At 47.1% G+C, this 27509-nt stretch overlaps 1 protein-coding gene across 4 annotated transcripts in view; it reads right to left on the reverse strand.

The window, feature by feature from the left end:
• LOC137561644 (uncharacterized) overlaps window positions 1-23998 on the reverse strand; it is an 80626-nt gene extending 56628 nt beyond the window's left edge. Inside the window, exons 1-3 of one of the 4 annotated variants that reach the window (XM_068272959.1) lie at window positions 23871-23998; window positions 11823-11905; window positions 4146-4299 (exon numbers count right to left, since the gene is read on the reverse strand). In XM_068272959.1, the coding sequence (XP_068129060.1) occupies window positions 4146-4299; window positions 11823-11897 (229 nt within the window). In that variant the 5' untranslated portion in view covers window positions 11898-11905; window positions 23871-23998. Of the gene's footprint in view, window positions 1-4145; window positions 4300-11822; window positions 11909-12027; window positions 12098-23870 lie in introns of those variants that run through there. The other 3 variants (XM_068272958.1, XM_068272957.1, XM_068272956.1) reach the window with 3 other exon arrangements.
• Window positions 23999-27509: the final 3511 nt, after the last annotated feature.

The raw sequence follows: 27509 nt of genomic DNA on the forward strand, positions 1-27509 counted from the left end.
GACAATGGGGCCAATCTGGTTGCCGCAATAGACAGGGGAAACCTGACCCACATCCCCTGTCTTGCCCACGTGCTGAACCTGGTGGTGCAGAAGTTCTTGCGCACCTACCAGGGGATGGGCGAACTGCTGGAAACGGCAAGGAACGTTGTGCGTCACTTCCGGCGCTCGGCTGCAGCCTGTGCGAGCCTGGAAGACGTGCAAAAGGAGCTGGAGCTGCCACGCCATCGGCTGATCCTTGACGTTCCGACTCGCTGGAACTCCACCCTGGCGATGTTGGAGCGTCTGGTTGAACAGAAGCACGCTGTCAACCAGTACCTTGCCCAGGCCACTGTTTCCGCCGCTCAGAGAAGGGACAAGACCAGCAACATCCCGTCCATCGTTCCCGATGATGACTGGAGGCACATGCAGCAGGTGTGCTTAGTGCTGGCTCCCTTTCTGCAGGCCACTAACATGGTGAGCAGGGACCATGCTATGGTCTGCGAGTGGGTGCCCCTGGTTTGTCTGCTGAACAGGGCCCTCGATGCTTTGCTGGAACAGGGAGCGGCAGCCTTGGACCAGCAGGAGCGGCATGCAGCTGCACAGTCCACCTCTGAGGGGGAGGAGGAGGAGGACTTGGTGGAGGTCCCTGACCTTGCTGCTGATGAGGGGGATCAGCACAGCGCAGCTGAGTTGGTGCGGGGGTGGAGAGAGGATGAGGCGGCAGAGGAGGAGGATGAGGAGGACAGCACTGCCGTCGATGTGCCAGCAGACGTGGCCCGCCTCTTCCCAATGGCAGCGCACATGCTGACGTGCCTGCGCAGGGACCCCAGGGTGATCCAGATGAAGCAGAGGGAGGACATCTGGATCAGCATGATGTTGGACCCGCGCCTCAAGGGGAAGTTGAGCCAGTTCCTGCCGCCTGCAGGAGGAGACCCAGCGCAACAAATAAGGAGCTTGCAGCAGGCCCTTGTTGAGCGCTTGGAGGAAGCCTTCCCCCAGCCTTCCACCCCCACTGTCCAGCCAGCACAGAGGCAGCAGCAGGTGCCTGCATCCAGCAGCAAGCGCCCCACAGACCTGCTGTCTCTCAGCCACGAGCTCTACAGGACTGTAGAGGCTCCGGCAGCAGTGACTAGAGAGGAGGTGCATGCAGCAGCATCCTCCTCCGGTCACAGCCAGCGCCTGACCCGCATGGTGGCTGACTACATGGGGTCCTACAGCGGGCTTGACAGCGATGCCCCTGTTGATCCCATGGAGTATTGGGTCAAGCGCCTGGAGATCTGGAGCGAGCTGGCGCAGTACGCCCTGGAAGTGCTGTCCTGCCCCCCTTCCAGCGTGCTGTCCGAGCGCTGCTTCAGTGCAGCTGGTGGCGTAGTCACCGAGAAACGCTCACGTCTGTCTCACAAGTCTGTGGACAGACTGACGTTTCTCAAGATGAACCTGGCGTGGGTGGAAGGCGAGTTCCTGGCCCCTGTTGTCGGCGAGAGGGGGACATGAACTGGCTGCCGGAACTTAGAACCATCGTTAATGTGCCTTACCACCCTTTACCACCTCCTGGCTCCTGCTCACTAAGCCAGCCTGGTTCACTTTGACTATTACGTCGCCTGCAGCCACACATTTTACAACTACAGTGGGCTGCTGTGTACTGCCCTTCTGCTGTCTGTCTGTGTTTCCCACTGCCAGGGTACACAGATTTACATTCTGCTGCCACTCTGCCACCAGCTATTACGTCAAAAAATAGCTATATATCTGTGTAATTTGTTTTACAAACAAAACCAAAAAACCATAAAAAAAAAAAAAAAGGTTTAATTTTTCAGAGGTGCCCGGGTTGAAAACTGTGTTGCCCCAGTTGTGTATTGGACACGATGTGGGCTGCACGACCGCTGTCTGGGACCTCCTGTTGTGTTTATTTACAGCCCTGGTATCACCCGCTAGGTACCAGGGCTATTATGTCACGCTGCCTGCCTGCTGCCACACTCACACTACTCCTCCATTCCTCCTGCTGCTGCTGCTGTCTGTCTGTGTTTCCCACTGCCAGGGTACACAGAATTACATTCTGCTGCCACTCTGCCACCAGCTATTACGTCAAACAATAGCTGCTCACATTACTCCTCCATTCCTCCTGCTGCTGCTGCTGTCGGTCTGTGTTTCCCACTGCCAGGGTACACAGAATTACATTCTGCTGCCACTCTGCCACCAGCTATTACGTCAAAAAATAGCTATATATCTGTGTAATTTGTTTTACAAACAAAACCAAAAAATCATAAAAAAAAAAAAGGTTTAATTTTTCAGAGGTGCCCGGGTTGAAAACTGTGTTGTCCCAGTTGTGTATTGGACACGATGTGGGCTGCACGACCGCTGTCTGGGACCTCCTGCCTGCTGTGTTTATTTACAGCCCTGGTATCACCGCTAGGTACCAGGGCTATTATGTCACGCTGCCTGCCTCATTGACTGCCTGCTGCCACACACTCATCCTCCTCCTCCTGCTGCTGAATTTACCTCCTGCTGTCTGTGTGTTTCCACTGCCAGGGAGCACATACAATGGCGCTTCCAACATGCGTGCGCCACCAGCTATTTGTTACGCTCAAAAATAGCTGCATTTCTTTAAAAAAAAAATTGAAAAGAGAAATAAGTGAAGAAGAAGAAGACGATATAGAAAAAGGAGAAGAAGAAGAAGGAGGAGAAGGAGGAGGAGGAGGAGGAAATTCTGGACACAACTTCTCTTTCCACCTTTTTTTTTTTAAAGGAACATCCCCACATAATCACTTGCTGTTGTTACTTGGAAAAAAAGACGTTTCTTGCATCATTCACCCTCAAAACAAGTGTTGGAAGCTATTTAAGGCCAATTCGAATAGTCAGCTCGAATAATGAGCTCGAATACCGACTCGAATAGTGAGCTCAAAGTCCGAGGTCGAATCGAATAGTAAAAATTATTCGACTCGAATATTCGACTGACCTCGAATAATTTACTATTCGAATTCGACCAAACTCGAATTTTAAAAAGGGGTATTTGAGCACCACTGTTGTAGTGTGCTTAACCCCGTTATACTAAAATACACAAACTCACAGTTATGTAAACTCATTTTAGCATGCACAAAATCGTTACAGTAACAAGCAAGCCCGTTATAGTAACATACACAGACTCATTATAGTATAATATGACAACTTGTTATAGTAGCATACACAAACCCGTTATAGTAACAATAGCAAACAAATTATAGAAATATACACAAACCCATTATAGTAACATACAAGACACGTTATAGTAAGATACCCAAACCCATTATAGTAACATACACAAAATAATTATAGTAAGTAACATACAACAAACCTGTTATAGAAACAAAGGTCTGTAAGTGCACTGCAGTGCAGTGTAAATATTTGCAGGTGCCTGTGCCGAAAGCACACTATGCCAAAATCAGCAGTGCCAGCATTTTAGTAACAGCTTGGTAGTGTTGGCACTTTGTGCATAGGGCTGGGTTGGGGTGGGGGCAGTGACTGCCACTTCGGCACCAAGGAGCAACAACAGAAGCAGCAGCATCCACCAATAAGACATAGAAGTACTTGTGGTCATAATTAAATAGTGTTGGTGTTTGAATCCAGGTTTCCTCATTCAGAAACCTTGATTATGCTGTATTATTAGTACTACTACTACAACTATGTCCTTTGAAATAAATTGAAAATTGTCTTTAAGACGGTGTGTGGTCCCTTCTAAGTCATTGGTACTTCAGAACCAAGGTACTTTAGTTGAGATTGTCAGTAAAGCCCCTCTCAGTTGAACATAGCACCTGTGGCCAGAATATCTAATTTTATGGAAATGGACTTTCAAGGAATTTTCCCCATTTTTGTTATAGGATAAGCCCTGAACGGACATACTTTTCTGTCCATTACTGTAGCTTGTTTCTGTGGGGGAGGCAGGAGGTGTGATGCGCAAGTGCCCAAATTGGAAGGGAGTAAGGGACAACATTAACAGAGTGTTATGCAAAGTCCATTAGCTGCTCAGAAGTATTTCACAGGAACAGGAAGGGCCACACACACCACTAGAAGCCCTCACACTTACAGCAGAGCTGGGTGGCTGATTATTTAATAAGATATAATGGAACAAGTTGATGTGTCAAGAGCTTTTTTCCAGACCAAACAGCCCCATTAGTAGAATTAGCTGTACTCACTGGCTTCATGGTCAGCCGGAGCTGCACTCGGGGGATTCTGTTCTTCAGCTGCTAAGTTCACCAAACGGATTTTGGGCTGGATCCGGAGAAAAAGTAACTCAGCATCGATCATGTTCATTTGGGCTACATGTTCAAAGTGACCTGCTCCATGTCTCTGAAACAAAGACCAACACATTGTTATGATTCACCCCTGTGCCACATCCAAACCAGACATCTTGTGATAAGGCAGAGGACAGAGTAAAGCAGAATGCACAACGTGAACTAAAGGCATTGGCACGGCTTATCAGGTTACATTATGGACAAGTTTATTAGTGATCCAATGGTGTGCCTGGAAATATGGTACTGATATCCTGAGGCTACTTAGCCTAATGTTAACTTACACTTAAACTAATCCTGACTCAAGTCCTTTCCTGCCCCCCCCCCCCCCCCATACACACACGGTCAGATTTATCCTTTTTCTGCCCCTAGGCCAGGTGTGTTGTGACTCCCCTACCTTATGCAGCAGTGCCCCTCCCATTCCATGTGCAGCCCCCTCTTCCATGTTTTACATCCATGCACTACAGCACAGGGATGCTCGGATACCCCAAATCACGTATTCGAGTGATCACGAATTTGACTCCGCCCACTTACGAATTGACTCATGATCACGATCAAGAATAGAAACAGATATCCGACTCGAGTGTGGTTTTGAGTCAAATAACTGCATGTAATCACAAATCGTGATTCATGATTAAAAACCTGCCGACTTTAACGGTTAATAGCAAGGCCCCATTACATGCTAGACACACCAAATTTGACAGATATGTTAAAGTGGACCTTCAGCCTAAACAAACATACTGTCATTATGTTACATTAGTTATGTTAATTAAAATAGATAGGTAATATAATCTCTTACCCACCCTGTTTTAAAAGAACAGGCAAATGTTTGATTTCATGAGGGCAGCCATCTTTTTGGTTGAAAGGAGGTGACAGGGAGCATGAGACACAGTTCCAACTGTCCTATGTGCTGATCACCCATGCCAGTTGCTAGGCAACATGAAAAAAACATAGGAAATCCCATCATGCTTTGCACAGCCTCAGGGAAAAAAAGCACGGGCAGTTTTCTTTGATGGGTGGAGCTTAGCTAAAAATGCAGCTAAAAATGATGCTTTTGTAAGAAAAACAAAGTTCTGATGCTGTGAAACTGTTAAAAAAAACACCAAGCCTTTTCAGTTCTGCTGAGTAGATTTTTAGTCCAGAGGTTCACTTTAATAAGAATAGTGGGAACAAGAGGAATTTTTTTTTTCAAAAATACCTTATTTTTTGAGAAAAATGATTTTACCGTTTCAAAGGAAAAAAGTATTTATGATTAAAAACCCGCCAAATTTAGCGGTTAATAGCAAAGCCTCCTTACATGCTAGAAATGCCAAATTTGCCGGATATGTTAAGGGCCCTTTCACACCAGAGGGCTTTTTCGGCGTTTTAACGCCACAGCCGAAGTTGGCGTTTTCCTAGGTAAAATGAAAGTCCATAGACTTTCATTTTACCTTTCACACTTAACGCTGCGTTTTGGAGCGTTGCGTTTTGAAGCTCCCAGGAGCTTTTTTAGGGCTGACCACTGCGGTTTTCAATACAATTGATACTAATGTATTGGCGTTAAAATGCCTTAAAAACACTTTAAAAACGCCTTAAAAACGCCAGCAGCCAAAACGCAGCGTTTTAGCCTTTTACTGCTGCCTGTAGTGTGAAAAAGCCCTTAGAAAAACAGTGGGAGCAAGAGGGAAAACAATTTTCAAAAAGACTTGAGCAAATCAATTTTAAAGTTTCAAAGGAAAAAGTACACATTTAAATGTGGTAAATACATTAACTTTCAATTACCACGTTTAAATGTATACTTTTTTCCTTTGAAACTTTAAAATCGATTTTCTCAAAAACTATAAGGTCTTTTTGAAAAAAAAAAATTGTCTTGTTCCCACTGTTCTTCTTAACATATCTGGCAAATGTAGTGTTTCTAGCATCTAAGGGGACTCTGCTACTAACTGCTGAAGTCAGCGGGTTTTTAATCACGCATATCGACTAGTGATCACGAGTAACTGGTGATCATGAGTAACCAGTGCAATCATGAGTGCGTTCATGATCGGCATTCGTGATTGAAAGCCGATCACTAATGCTGATTACGACCTCATGATCGCAAAAAACGGCTCGTGCTCATGAGTTACTTGTGATCACGAGCTTGTGATGAGCACCACTGCTGCAGCAGCTCTCTTTCATGGATATTGGACATTAGTTTTCCTTATGCATATGTTACTCCCCATTTTTGGCCTCCTCTTTCATATGCAACAACCTCTTTTTTACATCCAGGTGCTCACTTTGGCTGCAACCACCCCTGGCACACACACACACAATTCATTAAAAATACTTTTTTTTAATACTCTATATGGTTTAGTGACACAAATGTTCCTCAAAATCTCAACTGCAAGCAGGGACGGATCTAGACAAAGTTGCGCCTGGGGCAAGGTCAGGTTTTGGCGCCTAAAGGTCAGATTTTGGCGCCTAAAGGTCAGGTTTTGGCGCCTAAAGGTCAGGTTTTGGCACCTAAATTGCAATTCCCCATCCAAATTTTGCCGCCTTTTTAAGAGTTCAACAAACTGCGCCTGGGGCAAGAGACCCGCCTGCACCCCCCCCCCCCCCCCCCCTAGATCCGTCCCTGACTGCAAGATCTTACCTGAGTTCAAATAAAACTGAGAAGGATAGCACCACAGCGCAAAACTTCACTCCCCATGGCCGGCATATGGGAGCATTGCCTAGACTTTCACTCAAGTCATGCTCCCTAACGATCGGCCATCGCACAAGTGCAATAGGATTTGCAGGTAATCCTCGTCCAGTCAGTGGCAAAGTACTAAGTAGCTCGCATTTGCAAGCTACTTATCACCTCGAATAGGATATGGCCCACTGTGTCCAGCTAAGTGGTTGACCCACCCACAGAGCCAGCAGTGAACCCTTTCAGTTAAACTCCTTCATGTTATTTAAGACTTTTAAAACTTGTTTCTCAGCTCCAGAGTTCTCATTTCACACCTCTTTTTTTTTCCTTCTTTCTGCTATTCTAGTCTCAGCCAGCCATCAGGGAGCCGGTTCTGTCCTACATAGAAGTCACAGAAATAGCCAGATAAAACGCTACATTGCCAGAGGTTTGGGGAACATTGTGTTCTTCCTAAATGCCTAGTGTGTGCAAGAATGGCAGAATTAATGAGAATATTCACCCCATCTCCCCCTTATTGCAGATAATCCTGCTGACTGCTATTTTTACCCGTCTCTGAGTTCGCTGCCTCCCACCACAGATGCTCAGCCACCCCATCTACAAACTCATTTGTCTCATTCTGTCTGTCCCTGGAGAATGCAAATAGGCTGCGACAGCGCACCTGAGGCCTTGTGCAGCCGCTGTGACCATGTACATGGAGCGTCTCATTAACCACCTCTAGGTATTAGAGGTGAGGACGGCACCGCAGCTAAAAAGAAGATAGAATAAAATATCAGCTAAAGCAATACTGAAAGCAAACAGCAAAACTGTCGTAGAGAAGCTGGCTGGCAGCAGGACGATAGGAGTATATTGATTATATTGAAAACGTGGTCTCTCACAGCATTTATACAAGTTTGCAATGTTGGTGACAGCACCAGAGGAGAATCATTCCATGCAATGCCACAGAAGCTAAATTGCTGGTCTGGGGATGTAGGGGTGGCAAATTTTGTTGCCAGGGTCAGATTTCTGGACTGGTCACCAAGGCCTGGGCCTTGGGCAACATCTGGCCAATGGGCGGCTGGACATGGAAGAGGGATAGCTGCATTGAAAGTAGAGGCTTCATATGGAAATAGGGAGCTGCTGCTGTATATAACTGAAGTGGGCTGCTGTACATGAATGTTAGACATGGAAGAGAGGGGGCTGCATATAGAATGAGAAGGGTGCTGCTGTATACGGAAAGGGAATTGCAAGAGAGTTGGCATAGGGGCGGAAAAAGTATAAATCCGGCCTTGTTTTGTTGCACCATATGAATTGTTATGTATAGAATGCTTGGGGGCCCCAGTGGAAAACTTGCACTGGAGCCCAATTCTCCTTAGCTATGTCACTGACTGATACCTACATCTGGGCAGTGCTGGGCCGAGGGAGAGGCTGAGAAGGCACCAGCCTCTGAGCGCAAAACCCAGAGCTCCTGTGCTTTCCCGTGTTCCTCCCACATCTGGCCATATGCAGAGCGGAAAATAAGGGTACAGGTGTCCTGTCAGTGGCGCCGGGAACGTCAGTATATCTTCTCCATGTCACATAGTACAGTGTCTCCTCTCTGACTCTGATGCAGTAATGAGAGGCATCACAAGGGGGCATTATATAGAGGAGACACTGAACTGTGCGATGTGGAGAATACATGCTCAAATTCCCAGCGGCAATTTTAGATGAGTTGTACCCTTGCCTTCTGCTCCACACTGCTCTTCATATGGAGGGGAGAGGCTAGCTAACACTGAGGCACACATCTGGCTATCGTCACTGGGGGGAAACAACCTAATCTGTGTGTGTGTGTGGGGGGGGGGGGGGGCACATCTGGCTATCTATCCTGTGGTGGGCAGGGAACCTAATCCTAGGGCCACATCTGGATATCTATACTTAGGGGAGGCTACCTAATCCTGGGGACACATCTGGATATCTATACTAGTGGTGGGGAGGCTACATAACACTGGGGGTGGGGGGGAGGTGTATGTCTGTCTATGTGTACTGAGGGGGAGGCTACCTACTTCTGGAGGGCACATCTGGCTATCTATACTAAGGAAGCAGAAGGATACCTAACAATACAAAATAAACAATCCAACAGTTAACAATACAAGACAATGGTGGATTGCCGCTGATGCAGTGATCAAATCAAGTACAGATTTTTACACGCTGGTGGATTGAGTTTGACATCCCTGATCCAGAACTGGGTTTCTCAACTAAGTGATAGGTGCACATCCAATTATGTCCTATGAAACCGTAATACCCTAATCCCACCTATTTCTTAGCACTAAAACAAACCAGGCCTGACTGCAATTGACAGTGGAATAATTAGGCCAATGCAGCCCAATCTTTTTATTAACTTTTAACATTTTAATATAAAACAATTTATTCAACTCGTTTAACAAGAACTTTTTAAACCTGCAAGGCAAGGCATTCCGGAGGTTAAACCGTTGACCTACTCATCGGGAAACACTATGGGCCTGCAGCCATATTCTGGCCCCCAGCCGCACCACAGACTCGGGGACAGCGGCATGGCCTTCACGAACCAATTTTCTATGACGCCTCTTACCAAGAGGAAATCACCCGGTGAAATTCCTCGAATCAGATTTAGCTCCATCCTCCGGACACCTTGCCCCGCCAAACGCGAGCAAGGGAGAAACCTCACCCAAGTATCCCCAACAGTGCATGCTTTTCAGAAAACCATAAACATTTACAGGTGAGGCAATTAGTGTCTCAGCAGAGCTCATTGACTATCTCTGTGGATTTTGCACTGTTGTAGAAATGTAGGTACTTGAGGACTGAGTTGAGAAACCCTGCTCTAGGACATGTAGAGACTTTCTCTAAACTTCCTAAATAGTTTTGGCTGAACTTCAAGAAGACAGATGAATACACAGCTCTTGTCTGACCATACCAATAAAATCTATTACAAATTTATTGAACTGCAGTATTGCACTACTTGATTCAGGACAACCCTATGGGCCATCGATCTGCTTCTGTCTCGACCCTCATTGACATAGATTTTCCATATGCTCAGATCCATAATTTTAATTGATCTTCACTGGCAATCGGAATTAATATTGATCTGACATGTTGGAATGTCAATGGATTTCTGGAAGATTCACTCAAGGCTGCGGTCTCAAGCTACAGCGGGGGGGGGGGGGGGGGGGGGGGTGTCTGAGCGCCTCTCTCGATCACTTTCCCATGATCAGGAGCATTCTGCACTTAGGTAGTTTGAGTCTTTGTGAACCGTGCAAGTGCAGAATTCTCCCGGCAACAGGAGAGCAATTGAGAGAGGCGCAGATGGGCAAGTGCACAGCTGTGGTGAGGGGTATTTTAGAGGGGACAACAGTGCCCTAGTGGGCAACTCAACTACAGAGAGGGACCTAATAGACTGCTAGAGTCTGGAAGAAGCCCGAGGTAAGTAAATCTAATCTCCACCCATCTCTACCAACATGGATGTCCTCAAGGTTAGGTAACTTAGATGTTGGTGGGGGTCTTAAGTTTAGCAATTGCTGTTTTTTTTTTAAGGTTAGAAGTTGGTAGGGGGTCTTTTAAGGCTATACATCCCTGGGAGCGGGGGCAGTTAGGGCTAGTTATCAGAGGTGGTGGTTACAGTTGGGCATTGGCAGGGGTAGTTAGGTTTAAGCATTAGGAGAGGGAAGGCTGTGTGAGAATAAGGCTAGGCTCAGCTATAGTAAATTATTCATACATTTACTGAAATTTAACTAGCAGCTATTTCTGGTGCCCAAATTCCACAGGGTGGTGGGGGTCAGTGGGGCCCAGAAATGGCGGCCCTGCTGAATTATCAACCTTATTAGACAGCAGTGGAGAAGGATACAGGCAGTCAGGCAGACCTTTCTTAGAAGATCACAGCCTGCAGCTCTGGCAGTCTGTGCAACATGAGGGACTGGTGAGGGGCTCCTCACTAGGTACTTCATAAAAAGGACTTATGATGAGTCACTTTACATCAGATACTCAAGGAACTACTACTCGGATAAACCCAAGCTTTGCCACTGAGTGCTGCACATGTCTAAGAAAACAACTGTGTCCAGAGTCAGGCGTTTAAAGAGAATCTGTATTGTTAAAATCGCACAAAAGTAAACATACCAGTGCGTTAGGGGACATCTCCTATTACCCTCTGTCACAATTTCGCAGCTCCTCGCCGCATTAAAAGTGGTTAAAAACAGTTTTAAAAAGTTTGTTTATAAACAAACAAAATGGCCACCAAAACAGGAAGTAGGTTGATGTACAGTATGTCCACACATAGAAAATACATCCATACACAAGCAGGCTGTATACACCCTTCCTTTTGAATCTCAAGAGATCATTTGTGTGTTTCTTTCCCCCTGCAGCTATCTTCCACTGAAGTGTCAGGCTGTTTCTTCCTGCAGAGTGCAGACAGCTCTGCCTGTATGTAATTCCTCAGTATGTGAAAGCCCAGCCAGCTCAGAGGAGGATTTATCCAGCTTGTAAAAGATAATAGAGCAGAGAGAAGCTGCATTAATCTAAATAACACACAGCAGTGTGCAGAGAGGGGCCAGGAGGGGGAGATGCATCACAGAATTACAACACTGAAGAACTTGGCAGCCTTCCAGACACAGGCTGACAAGTCTGACAAGAGAGAGATAAGTTTATTTATTACAGAGATGGTGATAGTAGAACTTGCTGCAGTAAGCCAGAACACATTAGAATAGCTTTTGGAACTTGTAGGATGATAAAAAACAGGATGCAATTTTTGTTACGGAGTCTCTTTAATGCAGTCAAGTCACTCTTCCTGCGGCTGTACACTCACCCCCAAGCCCCCATACTACGCAACACATTGCACAGTCACAACGCCCACACTGACCGCATTCAGCTTTTTTGCAGAATGAAATCTGTAGAGCAGCAGCATCTTATGAATGAACGTAAAAGCCAAAAAATCTAATATGAGAAAACTGTCTCACCGCTGGGAAAACTGGCTGCGTGGGCGTGAGAACTGCCTGATCTTCGGCGGTGGGAGACGAGATTTCTGCGTCCATACTGCCCTCTGCTGGAGATAAACAACACGACGGCAATCACTTGGTAAGGTTGTATTATGATTAATAATAATTTACACAGCGCCATCATCCCTGCTTGTTCTGTACAATAAAACGATATGTAAACTTATACCATAAATCTGTCCAATCAGCCACAAATTGCCTGACAGAAATGCAATCATAATCTGTTATTTTACCGGTACTTACGCTACTAGAGGATAGCGCATTGCGTTTGCGTAATTAGTGCAACTCGTGCTACTTGGGTAATGGTTGTGATATTCTAGTGGCGTAAATACAAATAAAAAGTAAAATTGTCATGCACTGTCTGCGCCCGGCAGTTTAACCGTGTGGTGCCCATACATGGTACAATTTTTCATTTTTTTTTTGTTTAGATAATTTTGTTTGATTATTCCGCTACATCGAATATAAAGATTTTTCCAGCATGTCCGATCTGATTTTTATCGAAAAAACAGGATAATCGTGCCTTTTTTCTTGATTAAAAAAAATATATATACTATTTTTGACTTTCATTCAATTCGATTGTTTTGGTTGAATAAACGGGAAAATCGAACATTTTTATTTTACTGTGTATGGGCACCATTAGGATAGTAAATTGACCCCCATGTCTACCATACCGTATCTCACCAAAGAGAGTAAGCGCAGCTCTCACATTTTATAAATATTTTGTTATATCATTTCACGAGACAACATTGAAGATATGACAGTTTGATACAATGTAGTCAGTGTACAGCTTATATAACAGTGTGCATGTGCTACTGCTGTCCCATCAAAATAACTCAACAGACAGCCATTAATGTCTGGCAACAAAACTTAGTATGCCACTAAGTGAAGGATGGACAAAATTCTGCCCAATTAGACATTTTCCCTACCCCTGGGTTATTTTACTCGTTAGTGTTACAAAATCTCAGGTGTGGATGTGTTAAATTTGGTGTTAATGCTCTTATACTCTCTCATACTGGTCACTGGAAGTTTGACATGACACCTCAGGGCAGAAAGTTCTCTGAGTATCTTTAAAAATAAAAAATTGTTACTCTACATAAAGATGGCATACTGTAGGTTATAAAAAGATTTCCAACTCCCTGAAGCTGAGCTGCAGGCAGCAATGGTGGCCAAGACCATACAGCTGTTTAACAGGACAGGTTCCACTTAGATCAGGCCTCGCCATGGTCAACCAAAGGAGCTGAGTGCATGTACAGAGGTTTACTCACTTTTGTGAGATACTGTGTAACAAGTTCAGCATCAGTGCAACCTCTACAACAAGGGTTGCCTCATCTGCGCAGCAATCCAGAGGCTTCCAAAGGCTTCCCACCACCGGGGTAGTGCAAAGATTGGGGAATAGGAACATATGTTCCTAAACCCAATCAAAATGTTTAAATTGAAATGATTTCTGTTGTAAGGGCAGCAAAATCATTCCTTTGTAAAAATGACAGTGACTGACATTTTCTGTTGGCTGGAGCGCAGCGTTCTAACCAGAAAGGAAAATGTGTGGGGCCAAAAAGAATATTACAATAAAATATATATATATATATATATATATATATATATATACAGTATATTTCCTATCCCTATAACAAGCCCATTAATATAATTGTGCTCTCTCCCTGCCCCCATATTACACAATTGTAAAAGAAAAAAAAAGTGACAGCATTTAAAAGACAATACATAAATTGTTACATTAGGGACTTAGCTTTTAAAATATGTATGCTATAAGGGTGTGTTACTGTTATTTTTTGCAAATAAGGGCTTACATTATTGATAGACTACCCAAAATAACATAATGGAAAAAATACACCGTTATTTCCAAATAGAATATTGTCGCCATACATTGTACTAGGGACATAATTTAAACGGTGTAATAACCGGGACAAAATTACAGTAACATGTTATTTCATTTTAAAACTATATTAGCTGAAAACTGAGAAATATTTATTTATTTTACCTTAATTTTACTTTATTTTTATTTTTTCATTTTAAATTGCATACTAAATAAAATAATTCTTAGCAAAAAGTACCACCCAAAGAAAGCCCAATTTTTGGTGAAAAATACAATGTTTAGATTCACTTAGTGTGATAAGTAGTGATAAAGTTATTGGCAAATGAATGGATGCAGCACTGAAATGTGAAAATTGCTCCTTTAGAGGTGAAGTGGTTAATAGAGTTGGGCCGAACGGTTCTCCTGCGAACGGTTCCATGCGAACTTCAGTGGTTCGCGTTCGCGTCCCGCAGGCGAACCTTTGCGGAAGTTCGGTTCGCCCCATAATGCACATGGAGGGTCAACTTTGACCCTCTACATCACAGTCAGCAGGCCCAGTGTAGCCAATTAGGCTACACTAGCCCCTGGAGCCCCACCCCCCCTTATATAAGGCAGGCAGCGGCGGCCATTACGGTCACTCGTGTGCTGCCTGCGTTAGTGAGAGTAGGGCGAGCTGCTGCAGACTGTCTCTCAGGGAAAGATTAGTTAGGCTTAACTTGTTCCTGTCTGGCTGCATACCTGTTCTGTGAATCCACCACTGCATACCTGTGCTGTGAACCCACCACTGCATACCTGTGCTGTGAACCCACCACTGCATACCTGTGCTGTGAACCCACCACTGCATACCTGTTCAGTGAACCTGCCACTGCATACCTGTTCTGTTCAGGGGACCCGCCACTGTATACCTGTTCATTGAACCCACCACTGCATACCTGTGCTGTGAACCCACCACTGCATACCTGTTCTGTGAACCCACCACTGCATACCTGTTCAGTGAACCCGCCACTGCATACCTGTTCTGTTCAGTGGACCCGCCACTGTATACCTGTTCAGTGAACCCGCCACTGCATACCTGTTCTGTTCAGTGGACCCGCCACTGTATACCTGTTCAGTGAACCCGCCACTGCATACCTGTTGTGTTCAGTGAACCTGCCACTGCATACCTGTTCTGTGAACCCGCCACTGTATACCTGTTCTGTTTAGTGAACCCGCCACTGTATACCTGTTCTGTTTAGTGAACCCGCCACTGCATACCTGTTCTGTTCAGTGGACCCGCCACTGTATACCTGTTCAGTGAACCCGCCACTGCATACCTGTTGTGTTCAGTGAACCTGCCACTGCATACTTGTTCTGTGAACCCGCCACTGTATACCTGTTCTGTTTAGTGAACCCGCCACTGTATACCTGTTCTGTTTAGTGAACCCGCCACTGTATACCTGTTCTGTTTAGTGAACCCGCCACTGCATACCTGTTCTGTTCAGTGGACCCGCCACTGTATACCTGTTCAGTGAACCCGCCACTGCATACCTGTTGTGTTCAGTGAACCTGCCACTGCATACCTGTTCTGTGAACCCGCCACTGTATACCTGTTCTGTTTAGTGAACCCGCCACTGTATACCTGTTCTGTTTAGTGAACCCGCCACTGCATACCTGTTCTGTTCAGTGGACCCGCCACTGCATACCTGTTCTGTTCAGTGGACCCGCCACTGTATACCTGTTCTGTTTAGTGAACCCGCCACTGTATACCTGTTCTGTTTAGTGAACCCGCCACTGCATACCTGTTCTGTTCAGTGGACCCGCCACTGTATACCTGTTCAGTGAACCCGCCACTGTATACCTGTTCTGTTTAGTGAACCCGCCACTGCATACCTGTTCTGTTCAGTGGACCCGCCACTGTATACCTGTTCAGTGAACCCGCCACTGCATACCTGTTGTGTTCAGTGAACCTGCCACTGCATACCTGTTCTGTGAACCCGCCACTGTATACCTGTTCTGTTTAGTGAACCCGCCACTGTATACCTGTTCTGTTTAGTGAACCCGCCACTGCATACCTGTTCTGTTCAGTGGACCCGCCACTGTATACCTGTTCAGTGAACCCGCCACTGCATACCTGTTGTGTTCAGTGAACCTGCCACTGCATACCTGTTCTGTGAACCCGCCACTGTATACCTGTTCTGTTTAGTGAACCCGCCACTGTATACCTGTTCTGTTTAGTGAACCCGCCACTGCATACCTGTTCTGTTCAGTGGACCCGCCACTGCATACCTGTTCTGTTCAGTGGACCCGCCACTGTATACCTGTTCTGTTTAGTGAACCCGCCACTGTATACCTGTTCTGTTTAGTGAACCCGCCACTGCATACCTGTTCTGTTCAGTGGACCCGCCACTGTATACCTGTTCAGTGAACCCGCCACTGTATACCTGTTCTGTTTAGTGAACCCGCCACTGCATACCTGTTGTGTTCAGTGAACCTGCCACTGCATACCTGTTCTGTGAACCCGCCACTGTATACCTGTTCTGTTTAGTGAACCCGCCACTGTATACCTGTTCTGTTTAGTGAACCCGCCACTGCATACCTGTTCTGTTCAGTGGACCCGCCACTGTATACCTGTTCAGTGAACCCGCCACTGCATACCTGTTGTGTTCAATGAACCTGCCACTGCATACCTGTTCTGTGAACCCGCCACTGTATACCTGTTCAGTGAACCCGCCACTGCATACCTGTTGTGTTCAGTGAACCTGCCACTGCATACCTGTTCTGTGAACCCGCCACTGTATACCTGTTCTGTTTAGTGAACCCGCCACTGTATACCTGTTCTGTTTAGTGAACCCGCCACTGCATACCTGTTCTGTTCAGTGGACCCGCCACTGTATACCTGTTCAGTGAACCCGCCACTGCATACCTGTTCTGTTCAGTGGACCCGCCACTGTATACCTGTTAAGTGAACCCGCCACTGTATACCTGTTCTGTTTAGTGAACCCGCCACTGCATACCTGTTCTGTTCAGTGGACCCGCCACTGTATACCTGTTCAGTGAACCCGCCACTGTATACCTGTTCTGTTTAGTGAACCCGCCACTGCATACCTGTTCTGTTCAGTGGACCCGCCACTGTATACCTGTTCAGTGAACCCGCCACTGCATACCTGTTGTGTTCAGTGAACCTGCCACTGCATACCTGTTCTGTGAACCCGCCACTGTATACCTGTTCTGTTTAGTGAACCCGCCACTGTATACCTGTTCTGTTTAGTAAACCCGCCACTGCATACCTGTTCTGTTCAGTGGACCCGCCACTGTATACCTGTTCAGTGAACCCGCCACTGCATACCTGTTGTGTTCAGTGAACCTGCCACTGCATACCTGTTCTGTGAACCCGCCACTGTATACCTGTTCTGTTTAGTGAACCCGCCACTGTATACCTGTTCTGTTTAGTGAACCCGCCACTGCATACCTGTTCTGTTCAGTGGACCCGCCACTGCATACCTGTTCTGTTCAGTGGACCCGCCACTGTATACCTGTTCTGTTTAGTGAACCCGCCACTGTATACCTGTTCTGTTTAGTGTACCCGCCACTGCATACCTGTTCTGTTCAGTGGACCCGCCACTGTATACCTGTTCAGTGAACCCGCCACTGTATACCTGTTCTGTTTAGTGAACCCGCCACTGCATACCTGTTGTGTTCAGTGAACTTGCCACTGCATACCTGTTCTGTGAACCCGCCACTGTATACCTGTTCTGTTTAGTGAACCCGCCACTGTATACCTGTTCTGTTTAGTGAACCCGCCACTGCATACCTGTTCTGTTCAGTGGACCCGCCACTGTATACCTGTTAAGTGAACCCGCCACTGCATACCTGTTGTGTTCAGTGAACCTGCCACTGCATACCTGTTCTGTGAACCCGCCACTGTATACCTGTTCAGTGAACCCGCCACTGCATACCTGTTGTGTTCAGTGAACCTGCCACTGCATACCTGTTCTGTGAACCCGCCACTGTATACCTGTTCTGTTTAGTGAACCCGCCACTGTATACCTGCTCTGTTTAGTGAACCCGCCACTGCATACCTGTTCTGTTCAGTGGACCCGCCACTGTATACCTGTTCAGGGAACCTGCCACTGCATACCTGTTGTGTTCAGTGAACCTGCCACTGCATACCTGTTCTGTGAACCCGCCACTGCATACCTGTTCTGTTTAGTGAACCTGCCACTGTATACCTGTTCTGTTTAGTGAACCCACCACTGCATACCTGTTCTGTTCAGTGGACCCGCCACTGCATACCTGTTCTGTGAACCCGCCACTGTATACCTGTTCTGTTCAGTGAACCCACCGCATCAGTGCGCATACCTGTGCAGTTAAGTGAACCCACCTACCTACGTGAGTGCACGCAGTGTGATATACCACTCCGTGCATACCCGATATGGACAAAACAGGTAGAGGAAGAGGTAGTGCCAGAGCCAGAGGAAGGCCACCCGGCAGGTCTGCGCGAGGTCGTGTAAATGTAATTTCGTGTGGACCTGGCCCACAGTACAGTGCTCGGAAGAAGGCACGTCCCATCACCTCCCAAGATTGTCAGGACGTGGTTGAGTATTTAGCGACACAGAACACCTCATCTTGCTCAGCCACCAGCGCTACTACTAGCACCACTTCCGCTGCATTTGACACTTCGCAAGAATTATTTACTGTTGAAATCACTGATGCACAGCCATTGTTGTTACAGCCAGATGAATTTTCACCAGCTCATATGTCTGAGTTACGCGGCAACACTATGGATGTAACGTGTCAGGAGGATGAAGGACCTACTGATGGTGCAAGTTTGGATTTGTCTGAGGCAAGCGAAGCTGGGCAGGATGACTACGATGATGACGGTAATAGGGATCCTCTGTATGTTCCCAATAGAGGAGATGAAGAGGGGGACAGTTCAGAGGGGGAGTCAGAGAGTAGTAGGAGGAGAGAAGTTGCTGAAAGAAGCTGGGGCAGCTCTTCGTCAGAAACAGCTGGTGGCAGAGTCCGGCACCATGTATCGCCACCTATGTACAGCCAGCCAACTTGCCCTTCAGCATCAGCTGCTGAGGTCCCCATAGTGCCCACATCCCAGGGTGGCTCAGCGGTGTGGAAATTTTTTAATGTGTGTGCCTCAGATCGGACCAAAGCCATCTGTTTGCTCTGCCAACAAAAATTGAGCCGTGGAAAGGCCAACACTCACGTATGGACTAGTGCCTTACGAAGGCACCTGGAGAAAAGGCACAAACAGCAATGGGATGGCCACCTGAGCAAAAGCAGCAGCAGCACACAAAAGCAAAGCCAGCCTCCTTCTCCTCTTCCTCCTCTATCAGGTGCATTATCTGCTTCTGCCGCTTTCTCCCTTCCACCTTCACAGGCACCCTCCTCCACTCCGCCTCTGCCCTTGAGCGGTTCCTGCTCCTCTGCCCACAGCAGCAGTCAGGTGTCCGTGAAGGAAATGTTTGAGCGGAAGAAGCCAATTTCGGCCAGTCACCCCCTTGCCCGGCGTCTGACAGCTGGCGTGGCGGAACTGTTAGCTCGGCAGCTGTTACCATACCGGCTGGTGGACTCTGAGGCCTTCCGTAAATTTGTGGCCATCGGAACACCGCAGTGGAAGATGCCAGGCCCAGGCCGCACTTATTTTTCGAGAAAGGCCATACCCCAACTGCACCGTGAAGTTGAGAGGCAAGTGGTGTCATCTCTTGCGAAGAGCGTTGGGTCAAGGGTACACCTGACCACGGATGCCTGGTCTGCCAAGCACGGGCAGGGCCGCTACATTACCTACACAGCCCATTGGGTGAACCTGGTGGTGAACGATGGCAAGCAGGGCGCAGCGGACCAAATTGTGACACCTCCACGGCTTGCAGGCAGGCCTCCTGCCACCTCCTCTCCTCCTGCTACATGCTCTTCGCTGTCCTCCTCCTCCTTGGCTGAGTGGCAGTTCTCCTCTCCAGCTACACAGCCCCAGCTCCGCAGGGCCTATGCTGCATGCCAGGTACGACGCTGTCACGCCATCTTAGACATGTCTTGTCTCAAAGTGGAGAGTCACACTGGAGCAGCTCTCCTGGCTGCTCTTAAGAAACAGGTGGATGAGTGGCTGACCCCGCACCACCTGGAGATAGGCAACGTGGTGTGCGACAACGGCAGCAATCTGCTTGCCGCTTTGCATATGGGAAAGCTGACACACATACCCTGCATGGCACATGTCATGAATCTAGTGGTTCAAAGATTTGTGGCAAAGTACCCTGGCTTAGCGAATGTCCTGAAGCAGGCCAGGAAGTTCTGTGGGCATTTGAGGCGGTCTTACACAGCCATGGCACGCTTTGCGGAAATTCAGCGCAAAAACAACATGCCGGTGAGACGCCTCATTTGCGATAGCCCGACTCGCTGGAACTCGACCCTGCTCATGTTCTCCCGCCTGCTAGAACAGAAGAAAGCCGTGACCCACTACCTCTACAACTACAGTAGAATGAAACAGTCTGGGAAGATGGGGATGTTCTGGCCCGACAACTGGACACTGATGGAAAATGCATGCAGGCTCATGCGGCCGTTTGAGGAGGTGACCAACCTGGTGAGCCGCAGTGAGGGCACCATCAGCGACTTAATTCCCTACGCTTACTTCTTGGAGCGTGCTGTGCGTAGAGTGGCGGATGAAGCTGTGAATGAGCGTGACCAGGAACCGTTACGGCAGGAACAGGCATGGGCCCAATTTTCATCAGACCCAGCTGTTTCCTCAACACCTGCGGCAGCACAGAGGGGGGAGGAGGAGGAAGAAGAGAAGTTGTGTGCAGAAGACGAGTCAGACTCAGAGGATGATGAGCAAGGTGTTTCTTTGGGGGAGGAGGAGGAGGAGGGGACAGCGGCAGGAGAACAACCTCAGCAGGCATCGCAAGGGGCTTGTGCTGCTCAACCTTCCCGTGGTATTGTTCGCGGCTGGGGGGAGGAGGTTGACTTACCTGACGTCACTGAGGAAGAGCAAGAGGAGATGGAGGGTACTGGATCCGACTTTGTGCAGATGTCGTCTTTTATGCTGTCCTGCCTGTTGAGGGACCCCCGTATAAAAAACCTCAAGGGGAATGAGCTGTACTGGGTGGCCACACTACTAGACCCTCGGTACAGGCACAAAGTGGCGGACCTGTTACCAACTCACCGGAAGGTGGAAAGGATGCAGCACATGCAGAACCAGCTGTCAACTATGCTTTACAATGCCTTTAAGGGTGATGTGACGGCACAACGCCAGCAAGGTACCACTGCCACTAATCCTCCTCCCGTGTCCACGCAGTCAAAGACAGGATGCTCCAGCGATCTCATGGTGATGTCGGACATGCGGACGTTCTTTAGTCCAACGCCTCGCCGTAGCCCTTCCGGATCCACCCTCCACCAACGCCTGGAACGGCAGGTAGCCGACTACCTGGCCTTAAGTGTGGATGTAGACACTGCTGTGAACAGCGATGAGGAACCCTTGAACTACTGGGTGCGCAGGCTTGACCTGTGGCCAGAGCTGTCCCAATTTGCCATCCAACTTCTCTCCTGCCCTGCCGCAAGCGTCCTGTCAGAAAGGACCTTCAGCGCAGCTGGAGGCATTGTCACAGAGAAGAGAAGTCGCCTAAGTCACAAAAGTGTTAAGTACCTCACCTTTATCAAAATGAATGAGGCATGGATCCCGGAGGGCTGCTGCCCGCCCCAAGACTAAGTCAGTCCCCGCACACACAGCATCTCTGCCTGCACGCCGTGTGACTGGCTGCCTGGCCTGCCCCAAGAAGACTAAGTCGCTCCCAGTCCCTCCACACAGCATGTCTGCCTGCAGGCCGCTTGACTACCTTCTCTGCCACCACCAACAGGGTCCAGGACTCCAGGCGGATTGCTGAATTTTTTAGGCCGCTGCTAGCAGCGGCCGCTGTAATAATTTTTCTGGTGCGTGTACATGACTGCCTAATTTTTCTGGCTGCACTGCGGGCAGCTGCAACAACAAAAGAAAAGGCATGTACATGCGCCCATTCCCCTTCGTGATCATTACCTTGCCGTGGTGAAGGGGCTTGCGTATCACAATGAAGCAATGACCGGCGCCTAGATGAGTGTCTCGGGGGGCACATCCACGATAATAAGGTCGTTGCCTCATTGTGGTCAGACCAAATTTGATCAGCTGGACAGTCACTGTTCTGTCATTCAGCTACATCAGCCAGGCGACCATATGGGCTGTAAAGCCACCAAAACCTGCACTCTCGCCATGGTGCGCACCAGTCCAGCACGGCCGTCACTACACAAACAGCTGTTTGCGCTGCGTTACACGGTGAGTTTGGTGTGTCAGTGTGAAGCAGTACCTTAATTACACTACCTGATTGATGTATACACATGCAAGATGTTTGAAAGCACTTTAGGCCTGTCATTTAGCATTCAATGTGATTTCTGCCCTTAAAACGCTGCTTTGCTTCAAATCCAGATTTTTCCCGGGGACTTTTGGCATGTATCCCACTCCGCCATGCCCCCCTCCAGGTGTTAGACCCTTGAAACATCTTTTCCATCACTTTTGTGGCCAGCATAATTATTATTTTTTTCAAAGTTCGCATCCCCATTGAAGTCTATTGCGGTTCGCGAACTTTAACGCGAACCGAACCTTCCGCGGAAGTTCGCGAACCAGGTTCGCGAACCTCAAATTGGAGGTTCGGCCCAACTCTGGATGTTTTCAACAGGTCAAACATTAGATTTGATATAAACATTGAATCTAATGAAAATCTGTTGAAGCTAATGATACCATTGAACAAAAATATGACGGAAAGATTGATCAAATATAAATTAGAAGTGCTGGCTCTTGCTGCAATCAATCCCGACAAAATCCACAAGGAGTTCGAAAAGGGGGGGGGGGGTGATAGGTGAGTAGCAGATCACAAGTTGTAACTGAAATTTTGTCTAATATCCAGTGGCACAGAATGGTAGAAAAGATAAAAGTTAAATAGCTGGAAGATCTATAAGTGCATAGTGACCTTAATCTAGCAATAGTGTATGGCTTCCTACACTGTCATTTACAAAAATAAATCATAGTGCACAAAATATTGTAGTAATTTGCTAAGATTTTTATAATAAGTATATATTTAAAGGACAACTGAAGTCACAGTGAGAGGGATATGGAAGCTGCCATATTTGTTTCTTTTTAAACAATACCAGTTGCCTGGCTGTCCAGGTAATCCTTTGCCTCTAATACCTTTTAACCATAGACCCTGAACAAGCATGCAGCAGAATAGCTGTTTCTGACTTTATTGTCAAATCTGAAAGATTAGCTGCATGCTTGTTTCTGGTGTTATTCAGACACTACTGTAGCCAAACAGACCAGCAGGGCAACTGGTATTGCTTAAAAGAAAGTAAATATGGCAGTCTCTACATACCTCTGACTTCAGTTGCCCTTTAATATATGTTTAAAAATGTAACTTTTAAAAACCCTGTGACAAGCAGATAAGCAGCTTTTCGAAGGGAGCAACAATCTGTTTCTACTATCTTCAAAAATAAAACTTCTCTTTCCTTCTTTTCTTCGTTTTGTGCCGCCGGTTGGTAAACTTGCCAGCAGGTAGAGGCTGTGATTGGCTGAATTTCATTCCCTCCTTGGGGCAATGGCAATTTACATGTAAAGGTTGCTATCAATGATACAATTCTGACTTTATAATCTCACTAAGGGCTAGTTAACACTACGAACGCTAAATCGTGAAACGCAATCGCAACCGAAAACACAATTTTGTGTTGCGATATTGCCATGATTTGTGTTATGATTCCAGTTCAACAGAAGAAGAATCACATCATTGTCCCGAAAGCGCTGCATGCAGCACGTTTGCGATCTATGCAAATCGCAAATGCTGCAAGGAGAATGATCCCATAGGGATACATTAGCAACAGAAAAGCGCCCAAGTGCGAACCAGCCCTTAATTTATGTAATAGAAAAAGAAACAGAGCGAATATACTATAGTCCTTTATACTACATAGATGTGATAAGATCGTACAATCAAGATTGTATCGTTAGTGGCCACCTTTAGGACAATGTTCTGTTTATCTCAGACTCAGAGGTATTTCCAAGGGATCTGTGCTCCTGGGACTCTCACTAGAAGTCAGAGACTCGAGCCACGCTGGGTAAAGGAAAGCCCACAGTTTCCTGTCTGGTGGTTTTAAGATAACAGCATTATTATTTTGCCGACATGGAAAACAATAAATGATCCAATATTTACCTTGCTATGAGTCCTCCTACTCTGTGTGTCCAGTCAGGTTTATCAATCGGGAGCAGTAAAGGGTGTGAGTAGTGTTGCTGCTGGCATCCTAGCAATCACAGCCTGTCAACAAACTGGTCACCATGGTGACTTTCAGTGGGTCCTACAATGTAGGGACTATAAAGCAACGCCAGGCTTTGTCCTACACAGAGAGACAGCAGACAGGGCCAGCCTGAGGCTATATGATACTCTGTGTACAATCAGAGAAAGTTATGCAAACTGTCCTCATAGTCATTGATATACTGAAACTGACATTAGCACTTGCATACACAGGAGAAGTCTTTTCAGGCAGTAGCAATGCAGCCATCAGTAGGAACCTCTGCATAACTGCCTTGCATCCCCCACTATTACCCCAGTGTCCTACTGTAAGTATGACAGCCCCATTACCTGATAATTTCCTAGAACAATTACCGTATTTTTCAGACTATATGATGCTCCTGACCGTAAGATGAACTTAGGCTAGGTTTAGAGGACAAAACCAGGGGGGAAAAATATACTAAACCTGGTGCATCCATGGTGAAGGGGCATCTTGTGGATTATGCCCCCGTTGTACCTCATGCCCCTTGTACCTCTTGTGTCTCTCTGTGTCCTCCTCTGTCCCCCTTGTGTCCTCCTGTGTCCCCATGTGTCCGTCTCTGTCCTCCTTGTGTTCTCCTCTATGCCCCCTTGTGTCCTCCTCTATGCCCCTGTGTGTCCTCGTCTGCAATGTCGGGGACTCCCTGTACTGTGCCGTACAGAGAGTCCCCGACATTGCGGTGGGTTAGAGGTTTGTATTGGCAGGCGTTCACAAGTCAGGAACTCCCTGCATTTGGACTGTAATACGCAGTGACTTTTTTCCCCACTTTGGAGGGAGAAAAGGTGTATCTTATAGTCGAAAAAATACAGCATGTTCTGTTTTCTCCAACCACGTCCGCATTTTACTGTATGTCTGGCTCATGCCCCATGCAATGCATTAAAGTTTCCATTATGTCACTCTATAATGAATACCACCATTATATCATCCTATAACAAGTATTAACATGTTCAGCCATTATCTCTCCACTCGTGCAGACATCATGTCCTCACTTGTTGAGTCATAATTTACCTCTTAGTGCAGCCATCATCTTCTTTCTAGTGCAGCCATTATCTCCCCCCCTAGTGCAGCCATTATCTCCCTGCTAGAGCAGCCATTATTTCCCCCGTAGTGCGGCCATCATCTCTTCCATAGTGCAGCCATTATCTCCCTCATAATACAGCCATTATCTCCCCCATAGTGCAGCCATCATCTCCCCCATAGTGCAGCCATCATCTCCCCAATAGTGCAGCCATCATCTCCCCCATAGTGCAGCTATCCTCTCCCCCATAGTGCAGCCATCATCTCCCTCATAGTGCAGCCATCATCTCCCCCATAGTACACCTATCATCTCCCCCATAGTGCACCTATAATTTCTCCCATAGGGCAGCTATCATCTCCCCCATAGTGCAGCCATCATCTCCCCCATAGTGCAGCCATCATTTCCCCATAGTGCAGCCATTATCTGGCCCATAATACAGCCATTATCTCCCCCATAGTGCAGCTATCATCTCCCTCATAGTGCAGCCATTATCTCCCCCATAATACAGCTATTATCTCCCCCATAGTGCAGCTATCATCTCCCCCATTGTGCAGCCATCATCTCCCCCATAGTGCACCTATCATATCCCCCATAGTGCAGCTATCATCTCCCTCATAGTGCAGCGATCATCTCCCCCATAGTGCAGCTATCATCTCCCCCATAGTGCAGCTATCATCTCCCCCATAGTGCAGCTATCATCTCCCCCATTGTGCAGCCATTATCTTCCCCATAGTGCACCTATCATCTCCCCCATAGTGCAGCTATCATCTCCCTCATAGTGCAGTTATCATCTCCATCATAGTGCAGCGATCATCTCCCCCATAGTGCAGCTATCATCTCCCCCATAGTGCAGCCATCATCTCCCCCATAGTGCAGCCATCATCTCCTCCATAGTGCACCTATCATATGCAGCCAAAGTTCACAGGCAGGAAACTGCCAGGAGTACCACGGTACTCAGAGTTTCTTGTGGGAGGGGTTTCACCACAATATCAGTCATACAGCACCCCCTGATGGTCTGTTTGTGAAAAGGAATAGATTTCTCATGTAAAAGGGGTATCAGCTACTGATTGGGATAAAGTTCAATTCTTGGTCAGAGTTTCTCTTTAAGCTCTTGTAAGCAGACTTAAGTATAAGTACATTAAAACTTCAAAGAAGAAGAGATAACTTTAAAATTATCAAATTAAAGCAAAAAGAACCCTAGGAATGTTTTTCCCTATGACTGCCCTATGACATCAGTGGTTGGAATATGTGCAATGAATAATACACCAAAATGACAAAAAATGGCATTCTGTAGCATGATGGTCCTTTTTCTCTCTTTTTCTTTCACAATATGTTTATTGTGTTTTTTCATGCTTTTTGTTGGCATGATGGTGTGTGCTTCAGGGCCGGATCTTCAACCAGGTAACTAAAGCACTTGCTTGGGGCCGCCATCACAGTCTAAGGGCCCCAGGCAAGGTAGGCACGATGTGGCTACTGGTAGCCTTGGGGTGAGAGGAGGGCAGCTCACTGACTGCCCTAAGTGCTCCCCTTCTCACCCTCCCTCTCCTTGCAGGACTGCGGGTACAGAGGAAGAAGATACTCACAGCTTTCGAAGTTCCTGCACTGACAGCTCTCTTCCGCAGCAACGCCCCCCCCCCCCACCCCCCCGTGTCCTCTCTCCATGGTTACAGCAACAGAGACGCGCCGCACATGTGCAGTCACACGGTGCTGTAAGCATGAGCAGGACGCCGGGGATGCTGTGCAAGAGAGCTGTCAGCGCAGGCAGGAATGTCGGAAGCCGTTGGCTATCTTACTGTACCCGCACTGTCCTGCACGGAGACGGAGGGAGGGGGTACTGTTTGAAAGGGTGACACATCTGACTATAGGGGGAGGGGGAAATGGGGACACTTCTAACTATAGGGGGAAAGGGGGGCACATCTGACGATATAGGAAGGGAAAAAGGGGGACACATCTGACTATAGGGTGGTTGAGGGAGGGGGTACCAAATCGGCTACTTTGCTTAGGGACCCATTTGGCCTTAATGCAGCTTCTTGTGTGTGTGTGTGTGGGTGTGTGCCTGCTTGCGTGTGTGTGTAGTCTGTGTTATCCCTAACATTACTGACTTACATTTCTTTCAAAATTGCACCATACGGGCTCTGCCAACAGCACTTCCCTTATGAGCATATAGAAGAAGATTGATTTCTCAGACTCATGGCCTACCGTGGCTGTTTAGATTCAGTCACAACCTACCATGGCTGCCAGATTTGTGGAAAGAGAAGTGGCTTGAAGCTGATTAGGCGAGTGAGCAGACAGCTGGTGGTTGAAGAGGTGAAGTTGAAGATCTATGAACTGGTACAGATGTATGTGTCTTATTTCATTTTTTATAAATTGGAGTTTTTACACAACTTTTGTTTTATTTATTATTCATTCAAAATAATGTTCTATTAAATGCATATACAGAAGACAGTGCCCAAACTGGACTTAATCTTATTGCCATCTATGAAACAACATTCTTCACCCAAGAGTG

This window comes from Hyperolius riggenbachi, chromosome 3 (genome assembly GCF_040937935.1).
Source record: "Hyperolius riggenbachi isolate aHypRig1 chromosome 3, aHypRig1.pri, whole genome shotgun sequence".
Taxonomy (NCBI): domain Eukaryota; kingdom Metazoa; phylum Chordata; class Amphibia; order Anura; family Hyperoliidae; genus Hyperolius; species Hyperolius riggenbachi.